This window comes from Chinchilla lanigera, unplaced genomic scaffold, assembly GCF_000276665.1.
Source record: "Chinchilla lanigera isolate Chin_1 unplaced genomic scaffold, ChiLan1.0 scaffold00164, whole genome shotgun sequence".
In the NCBI taxonomy this organism is placed as follows: domain Eukaryota; kingdom Metazoa; phylum Chordata; class Mammalia; order Rodentia; family Chinchillidae; genus Chinchilla; species Chinchilla lanigera.
The window spans coordinates 944,617-970,179 of record NW_004955565.1 but is presented as its reverse complement, the minus strand read 5'-3'; the positions used below and the strand labels follow the sequence as shown (position 1 = coordinate 970,179).

At 33.0% G+C, this 25,563-nt stretch overlaps 1 protein-coding gene across 1 annotated transcript in view; it reads right to left on the bottom strand.

The window, feature by feature from the left end:
* The window catches only part of Cask (calcium/calmodulin-dependent serine protein kinase (MAGUK family)), a gene marked incomplete in the record, with an annotated part of 363,168 nt that overhangs the window by 272,548 nt on the left and 65,057 nt on the right, over positions 1–25,563 (bottom strand). Inside the window, 1 exon segment of the mRNA XM_005413251.2 lies at positions 20,361–20,473. Coding sequence (XP_005413308.1) covers positions 20,361–20,473 — 113 coding nt within the window.

Here is a 25,563-nt window from a genome sequence, read left to right as displayed (position 1 = left end):
CTTAGATCTCTGCAGAGTTTACATTGAGGATATCTAGACTTGACTTCTTTCTTATATTTGAGAAAGGTCATCAATCATTGCCATACCTAATTAGACAACCTCACTACAGAAGGCTGCAGAACAGGCTTGCACAACAAAATAGTTTAGACAAACTAGAATGCTAGCTGGCTAAGAAGTAATAAACACATTATCAGAATCATGTGTTTTTATAGCCCAGCTTTGCAGTCCTGACCACAAAAGTATAGTATAGCCTATTTACCTTTTACAGATGCAATCTTCATCAAGAAGCAGAAAATTTCATCATCAAATGTCACACTGTTTCTTTATTCTACCACCCGTAGAATCCTCTGTAAATTCAAAAAGCTTACATGCTACTTCTTCACTCATTCAGTAAACATTTACTGAGTACCTACTTTGTGCTAGGCACAATTTTAGATGATCAGAGAAAAGCTGCAAAAACCCAGAAAAATAAAAATCACATCTTCATTTCTTATATGCCCCACATTTGGGAGTAGGGAGTACATGAAGCCAAAATTTCCTAAGCAGTGGGACATAAAGGGTGAGTACTAGCAGCCTGGAATATGGGGAAAATATTGGATTTGGAATCTAAAATTATATGAACTTGTGTTTAGCTGGCCCGACCAATTCCTGTGCATCAAAATTAAATTCTTTAATTTCTCAAGTCTTCAACTGCAAAATGTAGAGTATGTATTTTTTGCAGCATTTCTCAGAAGATAAAAATGAAACAATACACATAAATTGCACCCAAAAACATTCTGGAATTTAAAATAGGGGATGATCATAGCAGTACATGGCAGTTCTTAAAGAATATGCTTATTAATTTGGGTACAGATACAATCTTTACTATAAACAGAGGCACAACATAGCTTCTATTTATACTGTACATGTTTTTGGTTTACATTACTAAAATCTTTTAATTATTTTGTTAATTACTCATGCAACTGGAGTGGTAGTAGTAGACATTATAAAGCAATACTTCATGTAAAAAGATCAGTTTTAAAAAAAGAATACTATGTCTGAACACACTTATAGTCTCAAAAATTTCCTATATAAGGCTTAAACCCTCTATATTTAATTTCATAAATTGGCCACAAAGGAACTAGGCAACAGGAAAGCAAGACAGATGGATAGAAACCTGTTATAATGAACAAAGAAAAGAATCCATTCTAGGAAAATTGTAAATAAACAGCTTTGGACTTCCCTGAATGTCATGATTTTGTAATTGGACATGTCTCTTCAGGGGCCCTTGGAAGCTATTCCTGTGGAGGTGTCACAAAGACAACGACTCCCATGTGTCACGGGTGTCGAACCCAGGGCAATTCCCCATCTGTTTAGTAAGGACTTCACTTTTTTTTGCACCTGGTAGAATAAGACAGGGTTCAATACAAATTCTATTCCTATTTTCATTTGTATAGATGTAAACACCCAGAAACCTTGTAAACAACCAGATGTTACCACATGGCCTTGTAAGGCTACTCCTAGGTATATAACCAAGAGAACTGAAAATGTACATCCATGCAGAAACATGCGCAGTCAATTTTCATTACTCATGATAGTCATGTTCTATAAAATCAACTTGAACACTGAATAAGTGAACAGTAAGCCACTCCTGCTTAGTAGAAATATAGGGTTAGTTAGGTTTTGACGTATCTCTGGTCACATTTTTGTCAGCTGATCAATACATAATTTTATTTATATGTGTTTGTTTAAGGACACTATTTCATATATACTGTTGATTCACTAACATTGAACTCATCGCCAACAATTCTATCAGTCATGCCTACATGAAGTATACGGAATGTATTTTCTCTGTAGTGTATATCATATCCTTCTTAGCAAAAAGCACAAAAATGTGAAAATATGACCTTAAATGGGCCTTGAAATTGCTATTCATTTACAGCATGAGACCCAAAACAAGAAGGCAGAGTGGTGCCTTGTTTCACCTCGGCTGAAAACCCGCATGTTGAGCAATTCAATTTTTTTCTGCCTTGCACATGTCTGTGAGTGACCATAAATGTGCCATGAGTATTAGCTTGAGGGTTACAAATAAATGTTAGTGAATAGGTGAATTCATAAATGCAGAATTCATGAATGAGGGTTGATTGTACATGAATGTTTACAGCCACATTAAAAATAACAGTTAAAATCTGACCAAACCCCAAAGTCCATCAAGTATTGAACAGATATATAAAATGTAGTATATTCATATTATTTAGAAATATATCCATATAACTGTATTAATGCCATATTATTTAGTCATAAGAGAGACTGAGGTATTGGCACATGCTACAACAAGAATGAATCTTGGAAAAATGTTAAGTAAAAGAAGCCAGACATAAAGGTCAAAATTATATTACGTGATTTCATTAGAGGAAATATCCAAAACAGGCAAATCCACAGAGACAGAAAGTAGATTAGTGGTTGCTAAAAGCTGAGGAGGTAGAAAATAGTGGATACCTACAAAAAGGTATAGTTCCTTTTGGAGGCAATGAAAATATTTTGGAAATAGAATAAGTGCACAACTCTGAATATTGTACATTGAAAACCACTGCAATTTAAGGAGTAAAATCTATGGTATGTGAATTATATCTCAATAAGCCTATTTTAAAAAATAGTTCATTTTTGGTAACTTGTAAAAATTGTACATACATGTATAGAGTGTACACTATTAAGATTCAGCCTGTCTCTATCCACTCCTTCCCTGCCCCAGCATCTAAGAATCACCGTGCTACTTTCAGGTCGACTCATAAGTTTCCACATAGGAGAGAGAACATACAGTATTTGTCTTTCTTTGTCTGGGTTATTTCAGTTAATGTAATGTCTTCCTGTTTCATTTAGTTTGCTGCAAATGACAGAATGTCATTCCTCTTTATGTCTGAATAATATTCTTTTGTGTAGCTCACATTTTCTCTATCCATTTATCTGCTGATGGGCACTAAGGCTGAGTCCATATCTTCGCTATTTTGAATACTGCCACAATGAATATGGGAGTGCAGGTATCTCTTCAGTGTGCTGATCTTATTTCCTTTTGATCTACACCCAGAAATGGGATAAACGGATAATAGGGTAGTTTTTAGTTTTTTGAGGAACCTCTACATTGTTCTCCACAATGGTTGTACAAATTTACATTCTGACCAATAGCATACAAGAGTTCTTTTATCTTTACATCCTTGAGAGTATGTACAAATGTATGCATTTTAATAATAGCTATTCCAATTGATGAGATGATAACTCAACTTTTGACTTGCATTTCGCTGAAGGCTAATGGTATTAGGGATGTTTTCATGTATTTATTGGTCATTTGCATTTATTTTTTTGGGGGAAGCATTTATCAAAATAATTTGTCTATTTAAAAATTAGATTATTTGTTTTTTGGTTTCTTGTATTTCTTATATATTCTGGATATTACTCCTTTGTTAAATGCATAATTGATAAACATTTTGCCCCATTATGTAGGCTGTCTCTTTGCTGTTGATTTAAGCCTACTATTAAAAAATAAGTACTTGGGGGGCTGGGGATTTAGCTCAGTGGCAAAGTGCCTGCCTGGCAAGCGCAAGGTCGTGAGTTCGGTTCCCGGTGCCGGAAAAAAAACAAAAAAAAAAAAAACAAAAAAACAAAAACAAAAACAAAAACAAAAAAAAAGTAATTGGGAATAGATGGAACTTTGTTAGAGCAATCTCTTTTTTAGTTATACGCCACAAATTGCATGACAACTTAATTCTTAATGATCCATTAGCTAGCAAGTTGATAAAGTCTTCCATTAATTTTACTGAAAACAAATTAAGAATCAATCTGATTTTTAAAAAAATACATCGTCTTTGAGTGTTATTTTGTTCACACTGATATCAGTTTTCAAACTATCCCTTTGTTGGCATCCTAGAGGTTTTTAATAAAGATTGTAACAAACCACAAGAAGATCCTGGATGGGTGAAGGGAGAGCTCACCCATTGTAGAGTAACAGAAGAAAAAAATTACGAAAGGGGTATGAGAAAGGAGAAGTTATATATTCCTTACAGACTTTTCCTTAAGCACAGAAAGATAAGAATTTGGTTCCTTAAAACCATCCATGCCTGGGGGCTGGGGATTTAGCTCAGCGGCAAAGCGCCTGCCTGGCAAGCGCAAGGTCGTGAGTTCGGTTCCTGGTACCGGAGAAAAACCAAAAAAAACCAAAAAAACAACAACAACAAAAAAAAAACCATCCATGCCTGGTGTTGTATGGACACTCAGGCAAACCTCTACCCAGTCTCAAGACTGCCTGTTATAGAGCGAAAACTCAAGTTTTAAGTCTCTCTCCATCTTGTTTTTTTTTTTACACTAACTGAACTCCAACTCCTATTGACGGACAGGTGTACACGTTACCATTTTAAATCCACAGTTCTCATACTTCCATGAAATGTTTTAAATCTCAAAGGGACAAACTGTTTCTTATCCACTTCATAGTACTAAGCATAGAATCTTATTTAGAGTACTCAGTACTTTTAAATCACCTCTCAATTTACTTATAATACCTACTGCAATGTAAATAGTTCTTGAACTATTGTTTAGGGAATAATGATAAGAAAAATGTATAAAAATTTGCTGACATGAAAACCTACTCCTTGCCAAAGAAAACCAGGCCCGTAACACTCCTGTGTATATTAGGAATATAAAAAATATATAATGAATATATATGATCCTTAAAAGTCCTGAGCCCTCTGACCTTGGAAATTCTCCCAATCTTTGTGTTCCATAAAACAGCTGACTACAAATACCTTCCCCTTTTGACTTAGATAAGACTTATGAATGCCCTCTTGTTTATCTATGATAAAGGAAAGTACAGACCCTTCAGACTCCCATTCTTTGCCTCATAAATGATTGGCTAAACTGTTTGTCACACCAACTCATTAATTGGAAAAAAACACCTTTAACCAAACTTTGGTTAAGCCTCTCTCCTGTCTCTAGGTCTGCCTGCTTCCTCACACCAAGGTCTTTTAGCTTTGATTATTTTTCCATTCAAGGAAAAAAAAACTTTTTCTTTTTTAAAACAATTTCCTAACCCTTGAGATGCTTTTAGAACTACGGTCACAGTGGTTCTATTAAAATAGATGGTAATCCCTATTGGGATAGCCCCTGTCTCCCTCATTCAATAATCCTTTTGAATAAACTGCCTCCTTACTAAGTTGGAATTTGTTTTTTTCTTTGACAAATTATTATATAATGCAAATTCTTGTAGAATAACCTTAATAACAAAAGACATTTCCAGGTTATTTCCAAAGCCTATACAGATAGCTATAATGATGCAGCTCAAACACCCCAAGTATCCAAAAACTACTCCTCTTTTAATTCTGTAGATTTGAAGATCGTAATTAGAAAGTATACACAAAATTCTTACATGTAGTGTATAGATTGATTTTTCTATTTACTGCAACATATATCAGTGTTTATGCATCTATCAACCCATCAAAATCTGTCATCACCTATTTGCTATTTCTATGGCTTTCTGAGGAATTCTCTAAATTATATACTTTAAAAGTTGAAAAGAATGAAGGGTTTAAAGAAAATAGGTAGCTATTTATATAGGCAAAGAGAATGGAAAAAAAGGATCGAAAAAGAAACAAACTACTTACAGTGGAAGGAGAAAATCTGTAAGTTTTATTTCAGGGTAAAAAGTGAGCAGAGGCTCTCATCCTACATTATGTCACATGGATCTATTTCCTGAATGTGACATTAAGATGATATGAAGATGAAATTGAATATATAAGCCAAAAACCTTTGAGAGCTCAAATATATAAACATGACAGCCTCTTCATCAACACACCTTATTTGTATGAGATGAGAGGTCTAGATTAAAAGACATTTATAAATAAAATATTGATATTAGGAATTATGGTGAACATAATAAATATAACATCAAACCATGTTAATACCTAGAACTATACTGAATAAGAATGAGTCATCTAAGTTAACAAATAGCCCTATATTTCTAGGAGCAGGTAATCTGGAATAAGTTTTTACATTCTTAAAAGACAGAAAGAAAAAATTAAGATGAAAGAAATTAGTTTTCTTTTCCCACATAACAGATCACAAGAAAGTCACTATAAACTGCCTCAGCTGTAGAGATGTATTATAAGTTTCTCACAGAACCACAGGATTTGATTAGCAAGATAATTATAAACTTTACATTTGTAAAATTTGTATCTTATTTTACATAGTTATCCAGAAATGTTTGCCACAATACAAAAAATACATTATTAAAAAATAGATGTACATATATTTACTTTAAAGTTGACTCCAGTCAGAAAAATTTCAATATAGTCACACACATGGGCGCGCACACACACATACACACACACACCCATTAGGAAAAACAGCCCAGGATATGTACTAAAAAGGCATTTTGCTAAGGCAGCACTCACAATTTATTACATAACACCTACAGAAATACATGATTTTTCTATACATAGATACTTGCTTTAAAAATAAAGAGGTAAAAAATCTAATGGGAAAATCCACTTTAGGAATCTAAGAGTCAATGATTCATATATTAACTAAACAGATATTATAATTGGTACTGTGAAAAATAGGTGTTTTGCTGAAAATTATACCACTAACTACAAGCTGGTCCCCAGCAGTTTGGCTCAAAGATTTCATGTAGTAATAAAATCCTTTCAGTTTTCCAGATAGAACTACTTTTAAGCAATATGATTTTTATCATATATTAGCTATGTTTAAGGACTTCATCATCCTTAAGAATCTATGATTAATAATGCCAATGCTCAGAAACGATTATCTGATGACTTAATAAAGTTTCACATACATATGATGTTGTGCATAAAGAATAATTCATTAATATTTGAAAGAATGGATCTTTCCCTTTCAAATATTGAATTTATAGGTTAGAGTTTGATTATTAAACCCGTGATCAGGTCTTAATAATTAATACACGACCAAATTGCTTAGAAGTCATACTATATATTTTATACGATGAAATTAAACAAAAGTATAACCCTTAAAGCCTTAACACTTGCTAGATTACTATATCAACTATAGTTCATAGTAGAAGAAATGATAACACTAAGAAAATGCACCTGAAAAATAAAAGGTTTTGTCATACTTCTACATGCAAAAGGAGGAGATACAGATTTATTGGGTAAGTAATTATTCCATGAAATTAGTATAATTTCCTTTTGTAAATTAAGTTATCAAATATTCATATTTCCCAAAGAAATCAAATGTCAATGTTTGATAGTGCTATCAGTTACATCAATTAGGATGTGCCTCAACAAACAATCTGGATTATTTGGAAATCAAAACCTATAGTTAAAATATTTTTACCATCTCTTCTAAATATTTGTGAGCTAATTATTACTTCTGAGAAAGAGCATATAGATCATAAAGAAACATAAAATTTTAAAATAACTGAACAGCTAGGCATGGTGGTGCACGCCTGTAATCCCAGCACTCGGGAGGCTGAGGCAGGAGGATCACTGCAAGTTCGAGACCAGCCTGGGCTACAAAGTGAGCTCAAGGCCAGCCTGAACTGCATCGTGAGACCCTGTCTCAAAAAAGACAAAAAAATAAAATAACTTTACATTTATAGAAATTTAGAAAAATACAAAAAGCTTTTGTGTACCCTAAGCTAGTCTCTCCACCCTGTGGTACCATCTTATATAACAAGGTCCAATATCAATAGCATAAACTGACCTTAGTACAACTGATAGACCTTATTTTGATTTCATCAGTTTCATATGCACTCATATATATATATATATATATTTATGTAGAGTTATTAAATTTCATTATCATGTGTAAATTCTCGAGTCACATCAAAACAGAACTGTTCCGTAAAGATCTCCCACAATGACCCCACCTGTTAACCCTATTTATAGTCATTACACCCACTCTTATCTCAGGATTCTTACCCTAACTTTACAAGGTCCATAAATTCACAATCTGCTCTCCAGTTCTACATTTTTATCATTTTGAAAATTACGAAGGAAATCACACAGTATATGACATATAGAGATAGATATTTTAATGTAATTCCTGGAGATCCATTCAAGTTGTTGCACGTATCAATGGATTTTTTTTTTTTATCGTAGGGATGTTCCATTTGTTTATTTTACCATTAATGCACTGTAGGGTATTTTAGTACTTTCTGAATTTTACCTCTTATGTATAGAAATGCTATGAAAACTTGATTACAGGTCTAAAACCTAGAGTGAATTTAAGTTTTTATTTCTCTGGGATGTACACTTCCATTGAATGTAATTGCTGGGTTGTATGGCATGTATGTATTTAGTATTTTAAACATACTATTTTCCTTAGTTACTATACCACTTTATATTTCTACCAGCAATGTATGAAAGATCCATTATCTCTGCATCCTTGCCAGAAAATGCTATTATCATTATTTTTACTGTAACTGTTCCAATAAGTGTATAGTGATATTTCCTTGTGGTTTTGATTCCCCTAATGGATGATAATGAACATATTTTTGTGTGTTTGGATAGAACTTGAATAGTACTTTTTAGAAAAACAGTCATGTCTTTTGCCCATTAAATTTTCATGTTATTTTTAATGTATGAATTGTGAATTTGGCATCGCATTTGACAATTCTTCAATTAGTTTTAGGTATCAATGATTTTCTGATATATTTTATTTTAAAAGTTATCTAAGTTTCTTTTACACTGAAATCTATGATTCATTTTGAGTATATTTTTATTCAGGATGTAAGTTTTTGTTTGAGGTTCAGTTTTAGCCTATGGATATCCCAATTGTTCCACTGCTGTTTACTTAAAAGCATTATTCTTCATTGAATTAGGTTTGAACATTTGTCAAAAATCAGTTGTCTGTACTTGTGTGGAGCTACTTCTGGGAAATCTGTTCCATCGATCTGTTTATCCCTGTGCCAGTACCACACTGCATTAATTTATATACATATACGTGGATTAATGGCTTTTGAAAAATATTTTAGCTATTTTTGTTCTTTTTCTATCCCCAAATATCTTAGAATATACGTTTTTACTTACCAAAAAATCTTTATGGAATTTTGACTGAAACTGTGTCAAACCCAGAGACAAATTTAAGGAGAAATGTCTTTCCTATGGTGAGTATTCAATCTATGAATAGAGTACATATCTCCATTTATTTAATCTTGACTTCTTTCAGCAGTTTTGTAGTTTTCAACATTTCAGGTTTGTATATATTGTGTGGGATTTAAATCTAAGCATTCATTTTGTTTTGTAAGAATATAATTAATTTTGATACATCCTCATATCCTTTATGAACTATTTCTAGATTTTAAAAATAGAATCCTTGGGAGTTTTGTACAAACTGTCATGTCATCTGCAAATAAGGACAGTTTCATTTCCTACTTTTCTATGTATAAATTACATTAACTTTTCTTGCCTTATTGTTATGGTTTCTGGTAATACGTTGAATAAGAACAGGCACTGTGGACAATCTTGCCTTATTCTGCTTCTGAGGGGAAAAGCATTATTACTAAGCTTTTCTGAAAGAAGTAAGGTCTGTGTCTGGATTCATTGTTTTTCATGTGGATGTCCAACTGTTCCAGCACCATTTGTTGAAAAGAGTATCTTTTTTCCATTGGATTGCCTCTGCTACTTTGTCAAAGATCAATTGGCTACATTTGTGAGGATCTATTTCTGGGTTTCTGTTTTATTCTACTGATCTATTTGTTTATTCTTTCACCAGTAATGCATTTTCATGACTACTGTGGTTTCTAATTAAGTACTGAAGTCATGTAATGGCAGTCCTCCAACTTTGTTTTTCTGGAATAATATGGTATCAATTCTGTATCTTTTGCCATTCTATATAAACTTTAGAAGCAGTTTGTCAACATACTAATAAAAGTAATTTGCTGAATTATGATTTAGAATGGAAATGAATCTAGATGAAGTTGAGAAGAACTCACCCTTAACACCAAGTCTTCCTATCCATGAACACAAAGTATCTCTGCTAGAATTTTAAAATTTCTTCATCTGTGTTTTGAAGTTTCTTTGGGTTAATCCTTTACCTATATTGTTAAGCTTATACCAAAGTATTTCAGGGTTTTTTATGTTAATGCAATGGGTTTGTATTTTTACTTTCAAATTTCAACTGTTCAGTGCTGGTATATAGGAAATTCATCAGCATTTGTATATTAACATTGTAACCATCCTTGCTATAATCACTTCTTAGTATTTAGTTGTTTTGATTCATTGGAATTTACTACATAGACAATCATGCTGTCTAAGGACAAAGTTGAATTTTCTTCCTTGCCAGTCTATATAGTTTTTGTTTATTTATCCTGTCTTATTGCATTAGCTAGAACTTCCAATAGAATATTGAATTTGAGTGGTAATCAAGTATATCTTTACCTTATTCCCAACTGTAAGTGAAAAGCGTCTAGTTTTTCACCATTAAGCATGAAGTTACCTGTGAGTTTGTAGATGTCCCTTGTCAATATGAGGAAGCTGCTCTCAATTCCTAGTTTGCTGGAAGTTTTTTTTTTTTTTTTTTTTTTTACCATGAATGCAAGTGAAATATCTTTTGTACATCTACTGATATGATCAAATGATTTTTCTTCTTTAGCTTGTTGATATGATAGATTACATCAACTCAATTTTAAACGTTTAATGAGCCAAGCATTGCATACTTTTATTCTTTAAAAAGAATTGAGAGCACCTTCCTCATATTGACAAGGGACATCTACAAACTTACAGGTAACTTCATTCTATTTTATGTAATAGACCACTTTGTTTAGCCATTAGTCAGATTATGGATATTTGGTTTTGTTTGCACTATTTGACTACTATAAACAATGCTGCTATAAACATTCATGTACCAGTTTTTATGTGAATGTATACTTTCACTCACTTTGGATATATACCTAGGAACATAATAGCTAGGTTGTATGGTACACTAAATTCACCTTTTGAGGACTGCCAAACTTTTCCACAACAGCTACACCATTTTTGATTCTCAACAGCAATAAACAAGAGTTCCAAATTCTCTATTTCCTTGCCAACAAATGGTTGTCTTTTTCACTATAGATTTTCTAGTGAGTGTCAAGTGGCATCTTGTTATGATTTGTATTTGCATTTTCCTCATAACTCATGATGTTGAGCATCATTCCATATTTGTTGATCACTTTAAAAATTCTTTAAAGAAATATCTATTCCAATTTATTATCATTTTAAACTGGGTTCTCTTTTTTATGTATTGTTGACTTTCAAGAGTTACTTGTATGACTGCGATATCAGAATCTTATCAGATATCTGCAAATATTTTCCCTAATTCTGTGTCTCATCTTTTCACCTTCTTGATGGTGTCCTTTGAAGCACAAAAGTTCAATTTATTGATGTTTACTTTGGTTGCTTGTACGTTAGGTTTCATATTTAAGAAACCAGTGCTCAATGAAGATTTGTGGTTGTTTTATTCTAAGTTCCATCATTTTAACTCATATACTTGAATCTTTGACCTACTTTAATTTTTGTATGTGGTGTGAAATAAGGGTCCAAGTTCATGTTTTTGAATATTAAAATTCAGTTGTCCCACTGCCACTGTTTTGTATAAAGTACTCTCTCCCTGTTGAATTGTCTTGGCACCACTGTTGAAAATTATTCAACTTTAAATGTATGGATTTTTTGGGCACAGTGGCATGTGATTATAGTCTCAGTCATTCAGGAGGCTGAGGTAGGAGGATTCTTCAAGCTCAGGAGTTTGAGACCAGCTTGGATAACAGCAAAACCTTGCGTCAAAAAAAACCTCAAAACAAATGTATGAGTTTTTTAGGAGTCTCTTAATTCAATTTCATCAGTTTATACCTGTCCAATACTAAACATATAAATGAAGCTTTGTATAAAATTTTGGACTGGGGAATATGACTCCTGCAACCTTTTTAGGACTATTGTAGTTATTCAGAAACTCTGGTTTCCATTTTTTTTTTTTTTTTTTTTTTTTTTTGCGGGGGGTGTTTCTGGGACCGGGAATCAAACTCACGACCTTGCGCTTGCCAGGCAGGCACCGTGCCGCTGAGCTAAATCCCCAGCCTCTCCATTTGGGTTTTATGTGTCAATAATATTAAGTCTTCTGATCAATGAACATGGGAGGTCTTATAATTTACTTTACAGTTTTCAGGTTACAAGTCTCATACTTTCTTGATTAGATATATCCCTAAGTATCTTACCCTCTTTAGTGTTATGGTGATGGAACTGTTTTCTTAATTTTACCTTAAAATTTTTCATGTCAGTATATTTAAATATGACTTATTTTTGTATATTAATTTTATACGCTGCAACCTTGCTAAGCTTACTTACTACATCTTATAGTATTTTGTGGATTTTTTAGGATATTCTATATATACAACTATGTTTTCTCCAAATAGTTTAATTTGTTCCTTTCCAATTTAGATATTTTTTATATCTATACCTTACATAACTGCCTTGGCTAAAATTTCCAGTGCAAGATTGACTACTAAAAGTACCAAGAACAGACATCATAATGTTATTCCTCATCTTAAGAGGAAAACATTATCTTAAAACATTTGATATGAAGTCAGCATTAGTTTTTTTGGATGCCTTTAAAAATGTTTTGAAGAAGTTAACTTTTACTCATAGTTTGTTGAGTGTTTTTATTATGAAAGAGTATTAGATTTTGTTAAAATGCTTTCTCTGTGTATATTGAGATGGTTATTTGACTGCTGTCCATTTTATAACTTTATTTTTGTTTCATATCTTTTTTATTAGCACATACAGGTTACACAGATTAATAGGTTTTATTTTGGCAGATTCATACATGCACATAACATATTTTGATCATTTTCACACCCACCCTGTCTTTATAACTTGATGTAGTCCCATATGTTGATTCTTGCTATTACTTCCTTTGGTACTGGAATTCTATTCAGGAAATCTTTGCCGGTGTCTATGGCTTTAAGTGTTACCCCCATGTTTCTTTTTGCAGTTTTTAAATTTTCAGATCTTACACCTTGGTCTTTGATCCATCTTGAATTGATTTGTTTACAAGGTGAGAAGGATCTAGTCTCAATCTTTTACAAGTGGATATTCAGTTTTTCCAACACAATCTGTCAAAGAGACTGTCTTTTCTTTATGGTACACTTTTGGCTTGTTATACTTTGTTCAGAATCAGTTGCAGTTTCAGACTTTGTTCCTGTCTTCTCTATTCTGTTCCATTTATCTGTGCAGCTATTTTTGTCATAGTACCATGCTATTGTTATTAGTATGGTTTTGTAGTATAATTTGAAGTCAGGTATTGCAATGTACCCAGCTTTGCTCATTTTGCTTAGGATTGCTGTGGTTATTCTGGCTCTTTTGTGTTTCTACATGAATTTTAGGATATTTTTCTAATTTTGTGAAGAATGTTATTGGTATTTTAATGGGGAATATATTGAATTTGTAGTTCATTTTTGGCAATACGGACATTTTACCAGGCTTTATTCTGCCAATCCAGGACCATGGGAGGTCTTTCCATCTTGCAGTGTCTTCTTCAATTCCTTTCTTTGGTCTTTTACCTCCTTAGTTGGTATGATTGATTCCCTAAGTATTTTAATTTTTAAAGCTATTGTGAATGGAACTGTTTTCCTGATTTCTTTCTCAGCTAGTCGATTATTGGTACATAGAAAAGCTATTGCTATTTACATTTTGATTTTATACCCTGCAACTTTGCTGAATTTATTTAGCAGTTCTAGAATATTTTGATGCGGTCTTTAGGGTCTTCTAAGCAGAAGAACATATTGTCTGGAAAGAGGATAATTTGACTTCTTTCTTTTCTATTTGTATCTCTTATTTCTCTTGCCTTCTTGTTCTAGCTAAACTTTCAAGAGTTATATTGACTAGGAATAGTTAGAGTACATATCCTTGCCTTGTTCATGGCTTTGGAGGAAATGCTTTTCATTTTTCCCCATTCAGAATGATGTTTACTGTGAGTTTGTCATATATGGCTTTTATCATATTGAGGTACAATCCTTCAATACTTAAATTTCTCCAGAATTTTTTTTTTAAATCGTGAAGGGATGCTGAATTTTGTTGCAGGTTTTTTTCTGCATTAATTGAGATGACCATATGACTTTTAGAATCATATGTAATGTATTACATCTGTTGATTTACAGATGTTAAGCCATTCTTGCATCCTTGGAATACAACCAACTTGTTCACTGTATATCTAGTTCACTGTACACACTATGCTCATCAACACAGATTTGTAATTGATGCTTTCTGCAGTTATTTAGATTAGGAGAAAAAATTTATAATACTACTCTGATTACTTCTTATAGGGCAGGTTAGCTAGTGACAAATTTTCTCTATTTCATTTACCTGAGAATGTCTTAATTTATCCTTCATACCCAATCTTTTCCTTTCAGTACTTTAATGTTATTCCATTGCTTTCTAGTCTTGATGGTTGTCGAGGAGAAATCTACTGTTAATGTTAAGGAAGGCACTCTCTTATGTAATGAGTTGTTTCTCTCCTGCTACTTTCATGAGACTCTATTGTCCGAAGCTTTTTACAGTTTGGTTATGATATGACTTTTGATTTATCCTGTTTGGACACTGTTGACCTTCTGGGACATTATTTCCTCAAATATTCTTTTTGCTCCTTTTTTTCCTTTTCTTCTAGTATTTCTATTATGTATTATGTGGATATGCCTTGATGTTTACCAGAAGTTTCTCTTTATTTTGCTTACTTTTGTATTTCTTAGAGCAAATAATCTTGATGAATGTATGTTCAAATCTGTGAATTCTAATTATTTCTATCTTCTGCTCAGTTCTGTTGCTGACACCATCTAGTAAATTTTTCATTTTGGTTATTGCATTTTTTCAATTCTAGAACTTCTTATCTGTTCCTTCTCCCTTTTGTTTTATAGTTACTATCTAATTATTGCTATTTTATGTTTGGCATGACACTGTTCTCACTTCTCCCTTTCTTTTTTAGAGATGTTTCCTTCATTTCTTTGACCATATCTAAAATAGCTAACTTTAAACTCTTTTTCTACTAAGTACAGCTTCTAAGTTTGCTCAGGGACAATTTCTATTGATTATTTTACCCCACTGTGCATAAGGCATATTTTCTTGCTTTTTGTATGCATGCTTCATGAGTTTTTTTCTTGAAAACTGGATGTTTTAAATACTATATATCATTTCTAATCATCAGCATGTGCCTTTCTCTAGGATGCTATTGTTGCTGCTACTGTTATTTGCTCATGTTTATTAATATCTAGTGATTTTGGGGGGAGATTTTGTAAAATCTGAATTCTTCTTTTGTTTGGCATTGTGTATATATGAGGCACACCTTCAACACTCAGGCAGAAAGTTGGCATCTCTGCTTTACCATTCATTTCTTGCTTGTAAAACCTCAAAGTCCGCCAGAGGTGGGTGCTTCAGGCTTTCTCTGATCTTTTGTGAACATGTGCACAGCCATACACATATGCATGATGTTCTTGATTTCTAGGAATTTGTTGTACCTTTCTGAAAGCCTCAGTTTTTGCTTTTAAGCTTTTGGTTAGCCCCAACTGTTATCTATCACCTCAAACAGCAATGAAATTAAATAACTACCTATAAAATTTTTGTCAAATCCTCCTGGAGTAAAAGTTTTTATAGTGCATGATGTCTGAGTCAGGGTAAATAAGGAAATCCCTGCAAGTAGGGTCTTCTAGGGAACTACTAGAGAAGTAAAAAAATAACAATATTTTGGAAATGAGGTTTTTAGGGCATTCCAATCCTGTTCTGATTTTTCTGGTAGCTGCCAGGCTGCTGGTTTTCACCATGATCAGGAACTGTTTGTTTTTAAGCTTTTCAAGGAGCTGCAGGAGTGTGTGTGTGTGTGGCGGGGTGGGGAGCAAGTTATGATACTGTGAAACACATATTCTTACCAAGGATCAACTTTTTTTTTCTTGAATAAATTCTTCCTGGGAAACTGTCAATGAGTCTTTGGTTGACCAGTATTGCATGTTTATATCTGTTTTCATGAGAAGCCACTTTGAAGATATCAATATGTAATACAACCACCATTGTTAATTCCCTACCACTTTGTTTGTAACTCTGTATTGTCTGTATTGTGCTTGTGATATGTTGTAAAATGTTGTATGTCTGTTAATGTTTCCCTCCTTTTATCTTTAAAATAAAAAAAAAAAAATTCTTCCTGGGTTACCAGGCATGGTGGTGCACACTTGCAATCCCAGCTACTCAGGAAGTTGAAGCAAAAGTTTCACAAGGATGAGGACAGTCTGATCAATATAGTCAAGCTATACTTCAAAAAATTGGGAGGAGAGCTAGGAATGTAGCTCAATGGTAGAGTACTTGCTGAGCATGCACGAAGCCCTTGGGTTTATCTCCAGCAACACACACACACACACACACACACACACACACACACACACACATACACATGCACACGATACATGTACATACATGTGAAACTTCCTGTGTTGAGAGTGATATTTTTGTCAGTTTTTTCATTCTTTTATGGAGGTGAGGATTGTGTAAAGACCTCATTCCTCTAATTTTGCTGATATTACCCACTATCCTGGGACTTCTGAGAGTGAGTTATTCTTCAGGACTAAGTAAATTGGAACCCAGCCTATGCTCTGTCTAGAAAACAACATATTCTAAAATATAAATTCTATTTTTGGACTTTTACAGTAAAGCCATAAAGTACTGAGTCCTATCAAGAACTCCGAACTTTGGTGAGTCACTTTCCAATTCTATCCATTGTATTTTCTTTTACTTTTAATTTCCTAATTTGCCTAAATAAATTTTGATACTTACTTCTCAAACAAAAAGTCTAATTAGGTTCAGCAGGGTAAGAGACAAAAAGTATATTAATTAAAACTTCAATATAATAATCTAGGAATTTCATTAATGCAAGATATATATGTATATATATATGAAAATATTGTTTTATTAGCAGTACTATCCTAATATGAATTCATACAGCTTTTATTTAATAAACACTTCTTATTCATCTCATGTTCCTAAGTATCAATTTCACATTTTCATACACGTGACAGAAGAAATGCTAAATAATTTAGGAATAATGTGTGTTTTAAGGAATCCAATAAAATCTGTGGACACTCTTTCTAGGGAGAAGAAAATACATATGAAAATCTAGTCACTATTTCACAAGATTATTTGATACACTGGAGCTCGAAAGTTAAACATACCCATACCTGGTGAAGAAAATTAATGTTTTGATGGCAAAAATTTTCAAATAATATCTCATCTTTTTTAGGGCAGTGCAAATTAAAATGTTAAAACATCTGTAGATTATCTACAACTAATAAAAATATTTTATTTCAAAAGTTAATTTATGAATGATTTTGAATTTATCACCTTTTTTCTAAAAAAAAAAAACCCACGAGATAAACAATGATGGAGGTATATTAGACTGTATTTCTTAAGGCTAGGTACTCTTTTTATATGTCTGTGTATTTTAATGACCTATCCAAATAAACAGCACATGGTAGGTTCTTAGGTCACCCTTTATGAGACCTATTTCACTCAAAGTATTTGAATACAAATGCATTTATAAAACAGTAAAAATATTGAGGTAATGATAAGGATCAAATAAACCACAATGCAAATCATGAAATAAATGGGTATTTCTAGATATTCTTTTTTTTTTTTTTTCTTTGAGACAGGGTCTTGCTATGTAGTTCAGGCTTGCCTTGAACTCACTTTGTAGCCCAGGCTGGTCTCGAACTTACAACGATCCTCCCTCCTGCCTCAGCCTCCCAAGTGCAGGGATTACAGGCGTGGGCCACCAGGCCTGGCTAGATATTCTTGTTTGAATTTAAGGATTCTTTTATATTTTGTTTAATTTTACTTCAAAATTTGTTTCTTCTTAATATAGTAACTCTTGCTACAGTTTTCCATGAAATAGGTCATTTCTGCAGTCTAAAAATTTGTGACTAGACTGGAAGAGCAGAGGAGATAAAATGCTTTGTCTGTAGTGACTGGAAAAGAGTTGAAAGAAGTTGGGAAGGGATATATGAGGAGGGTACTGTTCACAGAGATTTTAGGTAATAAAATGATTTAGTATTTTTTCCATGTATTATATACCCTATAGAAATGCGTCTAAGTCAGAATAAAGTAAGCTAATATAATCACAGGCAATAGAGGATATAGGAATTCCACTGCAAAAAAAAAATAGGTGGAGATGGTAGAGATAAAATTTTGTTTCTGTTTCCTGGTTAATTTAGAATGAGTCACGATGCTGAAGAAGAATAGAAAAGCTATAGTTTGGTGTACTAAACATGAAAAGCCACTTGTATATTTTCATCACTTGAATACCTCTGAATTCTGATCAGAATCAGGTAAGTCCATGAGTAATACCAAGAATTCAATTGAATACTGTTTAAAATTTGTAAGTTGTAGCCCTACCTTATAGGATAGATATAAAAAGAATACAGGATTCCATCACATCCAAAGAGGCCTAAGAGTATAAAAGATCAATGGAATGGCCAGGTCTTGCCTTGAGGGCAGGATTTGAAGACATTTCTATTGCCAAAGCAATGAAGGAATGAGCTACAACTTTAGTGACAGGCTCTCATCTATTATATTAAGTAAAGGCAGGATTTAAACCCAGGGATATGGATTATATGCCAAGTCTTCTCCTTTTTTGAAGTTTACAGTTTGACTCCCTAAATGACAATAATCAGAGACTCAGTCTCATGTTCTTTGTCTATAGCTCCAGGGATCTGGCTGAAGAGATCTGTCAATAAACCACCTCTGCCAAATGAAAACATAATTAAATGTCTCCTTAAAATTTGTCTTTAGCATGGAGAGATATAGAATTAGATACAGTGATGAGATAAATCAAACCTCTGATGTTAATTTTGGGTTAAATAATAAGCCATGAATATTAATTTTAATTATGTGTAACAATGCTTAAGAGGATCTAGTTTATATTTCATCAATTTAATATAAGTAATTGAATAACTGATTTAACACTTAGGATTCTAAATTAGCATATTACTAAGATTATAATCAGTATTAGATCCTTTAAAAAAAGTTTTAAAACATCTATTTATTTAATGAATTAGGCTTGTATAAAAAACCTTGGTACTTGTATAGGTTATTTTCATTAGATAACTGAGATATAGAAAAATCAGAGTATATTAAACTTAAAGGCAGTAAGAAGTTTAAGGAAATAGTGCTTGCCTAGTGTGCTTGAAACCCTGGGTTTGAACCCTAGCATTGCAAAAAAAAAAAGTTTATGAAATATGGCTTAGCTATAAAGTCTGCTTAACAATAACTTTTAAATTTATAAAATAATTTATATTTAAAAGCAGTTAACAGCCAATTTCAGACTATGAAATCATTAGTTTCTAAAATTTACCATAAAAATTTAAAAGATTAAAGCACAAAATAAAATCAGTTAGTGATTCTTTGCAAATAGCAACTTCTAAGAATCTTTTATAATCATCATATTGATAATAATAATTCAAAGGGTCACAAAATATTTAAAAATAAAGATCCTGAAAAAATATTGACAGGGACAGATTAACTAGAGCTCACAGTATGTGAGCTGGATAAAACTTAAATAGGCTACTCTCTCTTAGGGTTTATAATCTAAACCTTCAACTGTACTTGTCTTGGGATTAAAAATAAAAGGACTAAAGAAGTCCATTTGACTGGACTATGGAAAAGGCTAAAGTTAAATGGCAAGCTAATTTTAAAAAGTAACAATAATTATCCCATCTGAAATATGAATTGTGGTTACATAAAACTATGGCTTAAAATCTAAAAAATAAGTAACTTAAAATGACTGCAATGTTTATAAATATTTATACATATAAATATGATTACCCATACTGTCTTCCAACAAAATTTTTAGTCCTGCAAATTCTAACAGTACTGATTTTTAAAATTTTTGCACATGTACTATATGTGACTTAAACCAAATCTGATATATGAATCTTTTAGTTCTACTAGATCATAATCTTAAAGGTTATGTAATTGGACAGAGCTGAGAGCTTCTTCTGAATCTGCAGTTACCAGCTTTGCAATTATTTTCCCTCCCTTCTCATACCATGTCTCACACTATAGCACTCAAATTAGATTCTCAAAAACCATGTCCAGATTTCACTTTTTTTCTAGTCCAAAAAATATAGGCCCATAACAATTATAGATAACTTTCTAACTCTATAAATTACTCTTTCAAATGCTATCTTTTAGAATTCTAGGAAACCAAAATGGAGTTTAAACTGTCTCCACCCACGTCCCACTATATCATACCCTCTGCTTCCCCACCCCCAGATGAGGTTTAGGTTGGTAAATGGATTTTGGAGATGAAATAAAGCCAGACATCAAATAACTTACTTGAAATCCATCTCTTACCTTCTGTACTTAACCCTGGACTTGATGTGAACTTGGCTACATCAACAATTTTTACAGCAAATTGTTGCCCAGTTTCTCTGTTGATACATCGTCGTACAACACTGAAGGGACCCCTAAAAAACAAAAAGTCAATTTTAAGTCATTAATTTTTATTATTTGTTCCTCTTTGTTATTAGCATCTTACTGTTTCATTATCTATTATACCTGTACTATATAGTCACCAAGCCATTCTTTTTCAGATGCCTGATAGGGTATAGTTTTCAAAATAAAATTTAAGTAATACGATTTTCAACATATTTCCTATGATTCATGAGATAATCATTTAAAAATATAATTAAAACAGAAAATAGAAGCTGGGGATAATTAAATTTGCAATTGAAAATCATTTTTAAAATCCTAAAGAGGCAAATAATCACTGTACTATTCTATACAGATTATCAACATCTTAAACGAAATAAGTCCATAGTAATGGTAGTATCTAGAATTTTCTTCTTTCAAACCAGAAAATAAAATCATTCTTTACACCTTCTTCTCATCTTTCCCACCACTTACCTAATCTTTGGTAACAAGCCCTACTGAGTTGATCTCAAATATCTCTCAAACCTGCCCACTTCTTCTCAGGTTCCATACCCTAATTTAAGTTACTACCATCTTTGTTGTGTTTACTGAAAAACTTGCTTCTCCCATTCTTTGTTAAGCAGTTCCTAAATAGAATAAGGAAAAGAACATAATCCAATAAAATCTGAGCAAAAGTCTTAATGGGCACTTCATAAAGAGAAAGCCCCGAATGATTTGGTCTTCAACAACCTCACTACACTCCACTAAAATCACATGGTGGCGCACACCTGTAATCCCAGCACTTTGGAGGCTGTGGCAGGAGGATTGTTCCAAGTTACCAGCCTGGGCTACAAAATGAGCTCAAGGCCAGCCTGAACTGCATAGAGAGACCCTGTCTCAAAAAGACAAAAAAGGAAGTAATTCCATCAGCAGAGTAAGTGCTCCAGCTATTTGCTTACACACAGTTCTCTCCTCAATCTAAATTGGTGATTTCTCAATCTCTCAATAGTAGCCACATAGTAGAAGTTGCTGAGATGATTTTAAAAATAGCAATGCTCATGCCCAGGCAACACACACACATCCCCTCATACACAAATACAGTTTTTTGTGATTATCAAATAAATATCAGAATACAAGATAATCCAAAGATAGATTTGTTCATGCTTGAATTAAGTACTAACATAATACAATAACAATATACTATAGTAGTTTGTTTGACGTATGCTTTAAATCATTAAATACAGAAACATACATGTATGTATTTTTCACCTGTCGGTGGGGGACAGATTAAAGAACACCTTCGCTGGCTTTGAGAGGTACAAAGAGTATACGTGGATACATGTACTCATTCAGCATATGGGAAAAATTCTTCATTTACATTGGGACACTTGTGATCCTGTTTGCTTTAAAATCTGTCTTTTCTTTTATCAGTCAGAGGATAAGCAAACAAATTTAACCTAAACTTAAAGATTCCTCCATGATCATTTGAATGCCATTATGAGGACTTCAATTACACCACAGCTTCATGTCTCTTTCTTCAAGCAACCTATCAAAGCTAACCTGGAAAGAAAAGAGAGGGTAATTATGCACCTTTCAGAACCCTATAGAAAGAGGGCCTTTTCAATAATCACTCAAAACCATTCAAAGATTTTCCTCTGTGACGACGTAAAAATGTGAGACAGGATTTCCACAAATGCTTTTATTCTCAACCTAGATGTCTTATTTGTGATTATTTATCCTGACAATAGCAAGCAATTTCAGGAAATGCTTAATGTAATTGGCTTTTGTCCACATATAAACACTTGGGATTCTATTTATATATACCTTTGTGTAGTATGCTTCGATTCACTACATCATTTTGGAAATTTTCCAAGATCTGTATGTGGGATTGTTCATGGTCAATAGAGTCAATTCTTTACTTTTCCCTGCTTAAACAAAGGTGAGAAAGAAAGAATAGCTTCTGCTCTCACCCTATTAGTAGAGTAAAATTAAGAGACAGAATGGAGAGAAAAGGGAGTAACAAACCACAAAATTTAGAAAAATCTGTGAATAAAAAATTAAATCCCTTGTGGGAAAAGAGAAGGGAAAGAAGGAGAAATTTTGTATGTATGTATATACAGGATAGTTAACATGGTTGTTCTTCTGTCTTCTATTTCTATGCTGAAAGAAACTGTCAATGAGTCTTTGGTTGACCAGTATTGCATGTCTATATCTGTTTTCATGAGAAGCCACTTTGAAGATATCAGTATGTAATACAACCACCATTGTTAATTCCCTCCCACTTTGTTTGTAACTCTGTATTGTCTGTATTGTGCTTGTGATATGATGTAAAATGTTGTATGTCTGTTAATGTTTCCCTCCTTTTATCTTTAAAATAAAAAAAATTAAATCCCTAATTCTTTCAGCTAATATTATAATGAGGCAAAGAAAATGAGTAGATGTATTAATCATTTAAGATCTGAAGACAAATCACAAGTAAATCATTTTAAGGGTCTGTCCCTTAATGACATCCATCAGACTAAAAAAAGTGAACTAAATTTAATACCTTAAAAAGACATGCAAATGTAGTGTGAGTTTTTTTGTGATTTAATCCACATGAAATTCAGCAGAAATATTTAAAAGTTGGCATGTTCTCCCCTCAGAAAGGGGTACTAAAGTATGTATAACACATCTATGAGACTACACTTATTAATTACAGTTGGATGACAGTTTAGGGAAGGACAAAAATTCAGAAGACGAAGGTTTCAGTCTGGCCTGTATCCAATGCTTGACCTTTCATTATTAATTTTTAAAAAATCTATGGTACAGTCAATTATTAAGTATTTACATGGGAAAATATTGACAGAGGTTGTAAGCCATCATCATAAAATACTATCTTTCCCATATTTGTGCTAATTATGACCAGGGTGTTGATCCAAATGGAATAATAACTTAAAGCATTTCAGATTTGATTGAATATATTCTTTATTCAACTCCTTAAAAATACTAAAATTGACTGAGATTGTAAGACAATGTTCTACATGAGGCAGATGGCTGCCTATAGAAGTCCATGTTTTTAAGAAAAAGGTCAGTTAAACCAGAATATGTTATGTGAGTATTGTTATAATATCTCCTGAGGATACTCTATGTCAGTGGTGGTGAGCCTATGGCACTCATGTCACAACAGGCTGTTTGTGTCATTGAAAGTTCTAAAAGGTTTGCCATCACCGGTCTAGGTAATAATTCTGATATTGAAGGTAAATATATACATAGAAGTAAATAAAATCATGGTACAAATTATACTAGTGTGCTGGCTTTCAGAATAATAGGATAGATTGAGCATAGTGCATTTAATTTACTTCCCTCCCTAAACCCCACTAAAATTATATTAAAAGGGTCTTTAAAAAGAACTAGGAGAATGAAAAGACAACAGTAATCATTAAATTTGAGAGGCAAGACAGCAGATGGAATGATGGTAACTTAACAATATTTAGCAAAGTTGACCTGCAAAGAGAAAATAAAAAAAACCCATTTGGAAACATACACATTTATACTACAGAATCCTCAAGAAGCTCATGAACTGTTACCATCAGATAAGTGTGGAACTAGAAGTAAAGAAAGGGTAGGGTTAAAATAACAAGGTTTGAATGAAATTTGTTACACACACATTGGATTTCTCCTCTCCTCCATACTATGAGTAACTGCTCTTTTCCTACCCTCTGGAGATTCATTCTCCAGCAGGGGTAAAACAGGGTCTCAGAACCAGAGAGACAAGGCCATTAAGAAAATGGGTACTATATGAAAACTAAGGCAAATACGAGGTCACATACATATAGAATACTGACATTCTTAGTCCCCTTTTCCCTAACAGGGAATACTGGAAGACATTTCTTTACCCTTCAGGCAGAAGTGAAAAGACTTCTTTTGGGTAACTGACCAGCTCCGCAGGACAAATGTAAAGATTATTACACAAGGTTCCTCAGATTGCTCAGATAGGTTCTCCCTCCAGAAAAACCCACAGCTCCCAAGTTATAGTTGTACCTTCAGAGCTCTGCTTTGAGTCTCTCTGCTTTCAGTCTCTCTGCTTCAGGGTTTCCAACCTGAGCACTATTAGCATTTTGACCCAGTTAAATTCTGTGTGGTTATATGTGTGTGTGTGTGTGTGTGTGTGTGTGTGTGTGTGTGTAGGAGGGTTTAAAATATGCATTGGATCCACTAGCGGCAAATAGCAGTACCCTCTAGATTTGACCACCACAAATGTCTCTAGATGCTGCCAAAAGTTTCCTGGGGGCAAAGGAGCTCCCAGTTGAAAACCACTGTTCTGTTCCTTATGCTGATTAGATAACCAAGGCTCCTCAAACTTTTGGAAAACTCTCTTTGTTTGGAAAACAGGCCAAAACAGAAAGAGCAACTTAGAGGAAACATTATACAAAAAAAACCCACTTCAAATTGCCACTAATATCTTCAGAAAGACGTTACAACCATTAAACAAAAACAGAACTTTCATAAAACAGAAAAGGCTCTTAAAAAACAAACACATGAAGAACTCTAAAACTTAATAAGTTTTAGAGTTCTTCATGTGTTTGTTTAATAAAAGGATTTGCAATAATGTTGAGAAAACCTCCTGGAAAGCAGAGCAAAAATAATAGAAAATATTGGGGTACCTTAACAGAATCACTGAAGAAAATTTCCAAGAGCTTAAATCATGACTAGTCCAATTTAAAAGACCTTTGAAGTACTCAGCAAAATAACCCATATCCATATACACACCACTGCTCAATTTAAAATCACTGTGGACAAGGAAAAGATTTTTAGGCTTTCAGAAGTGGGATTAAGAGTACACGGAGGGTAAAGATACAATCCATACACAATGGCTCAGGAATCAGAATGGCTTCAAATGCTCAATGGCAAAACTAGAAGCAAGAATACAACAGAAAAACACTTTCTCAGTCCTGATAGGAAACTGTTTTTAATCCTTAATTCTATATTCATCTACACCATCAATAACTAAAAAGACATTCCCAGACATGAGAATGCTCCATAAATTACTTGCGAGGCAAATTTTCTTAAGAAATTATTGTAGGAATATTTTATCAAAATAAGAATGAACCAATAAATAAATTCATAGCAGTGAATTCACATATAAGGAAAACAGAAAGAGAACAAA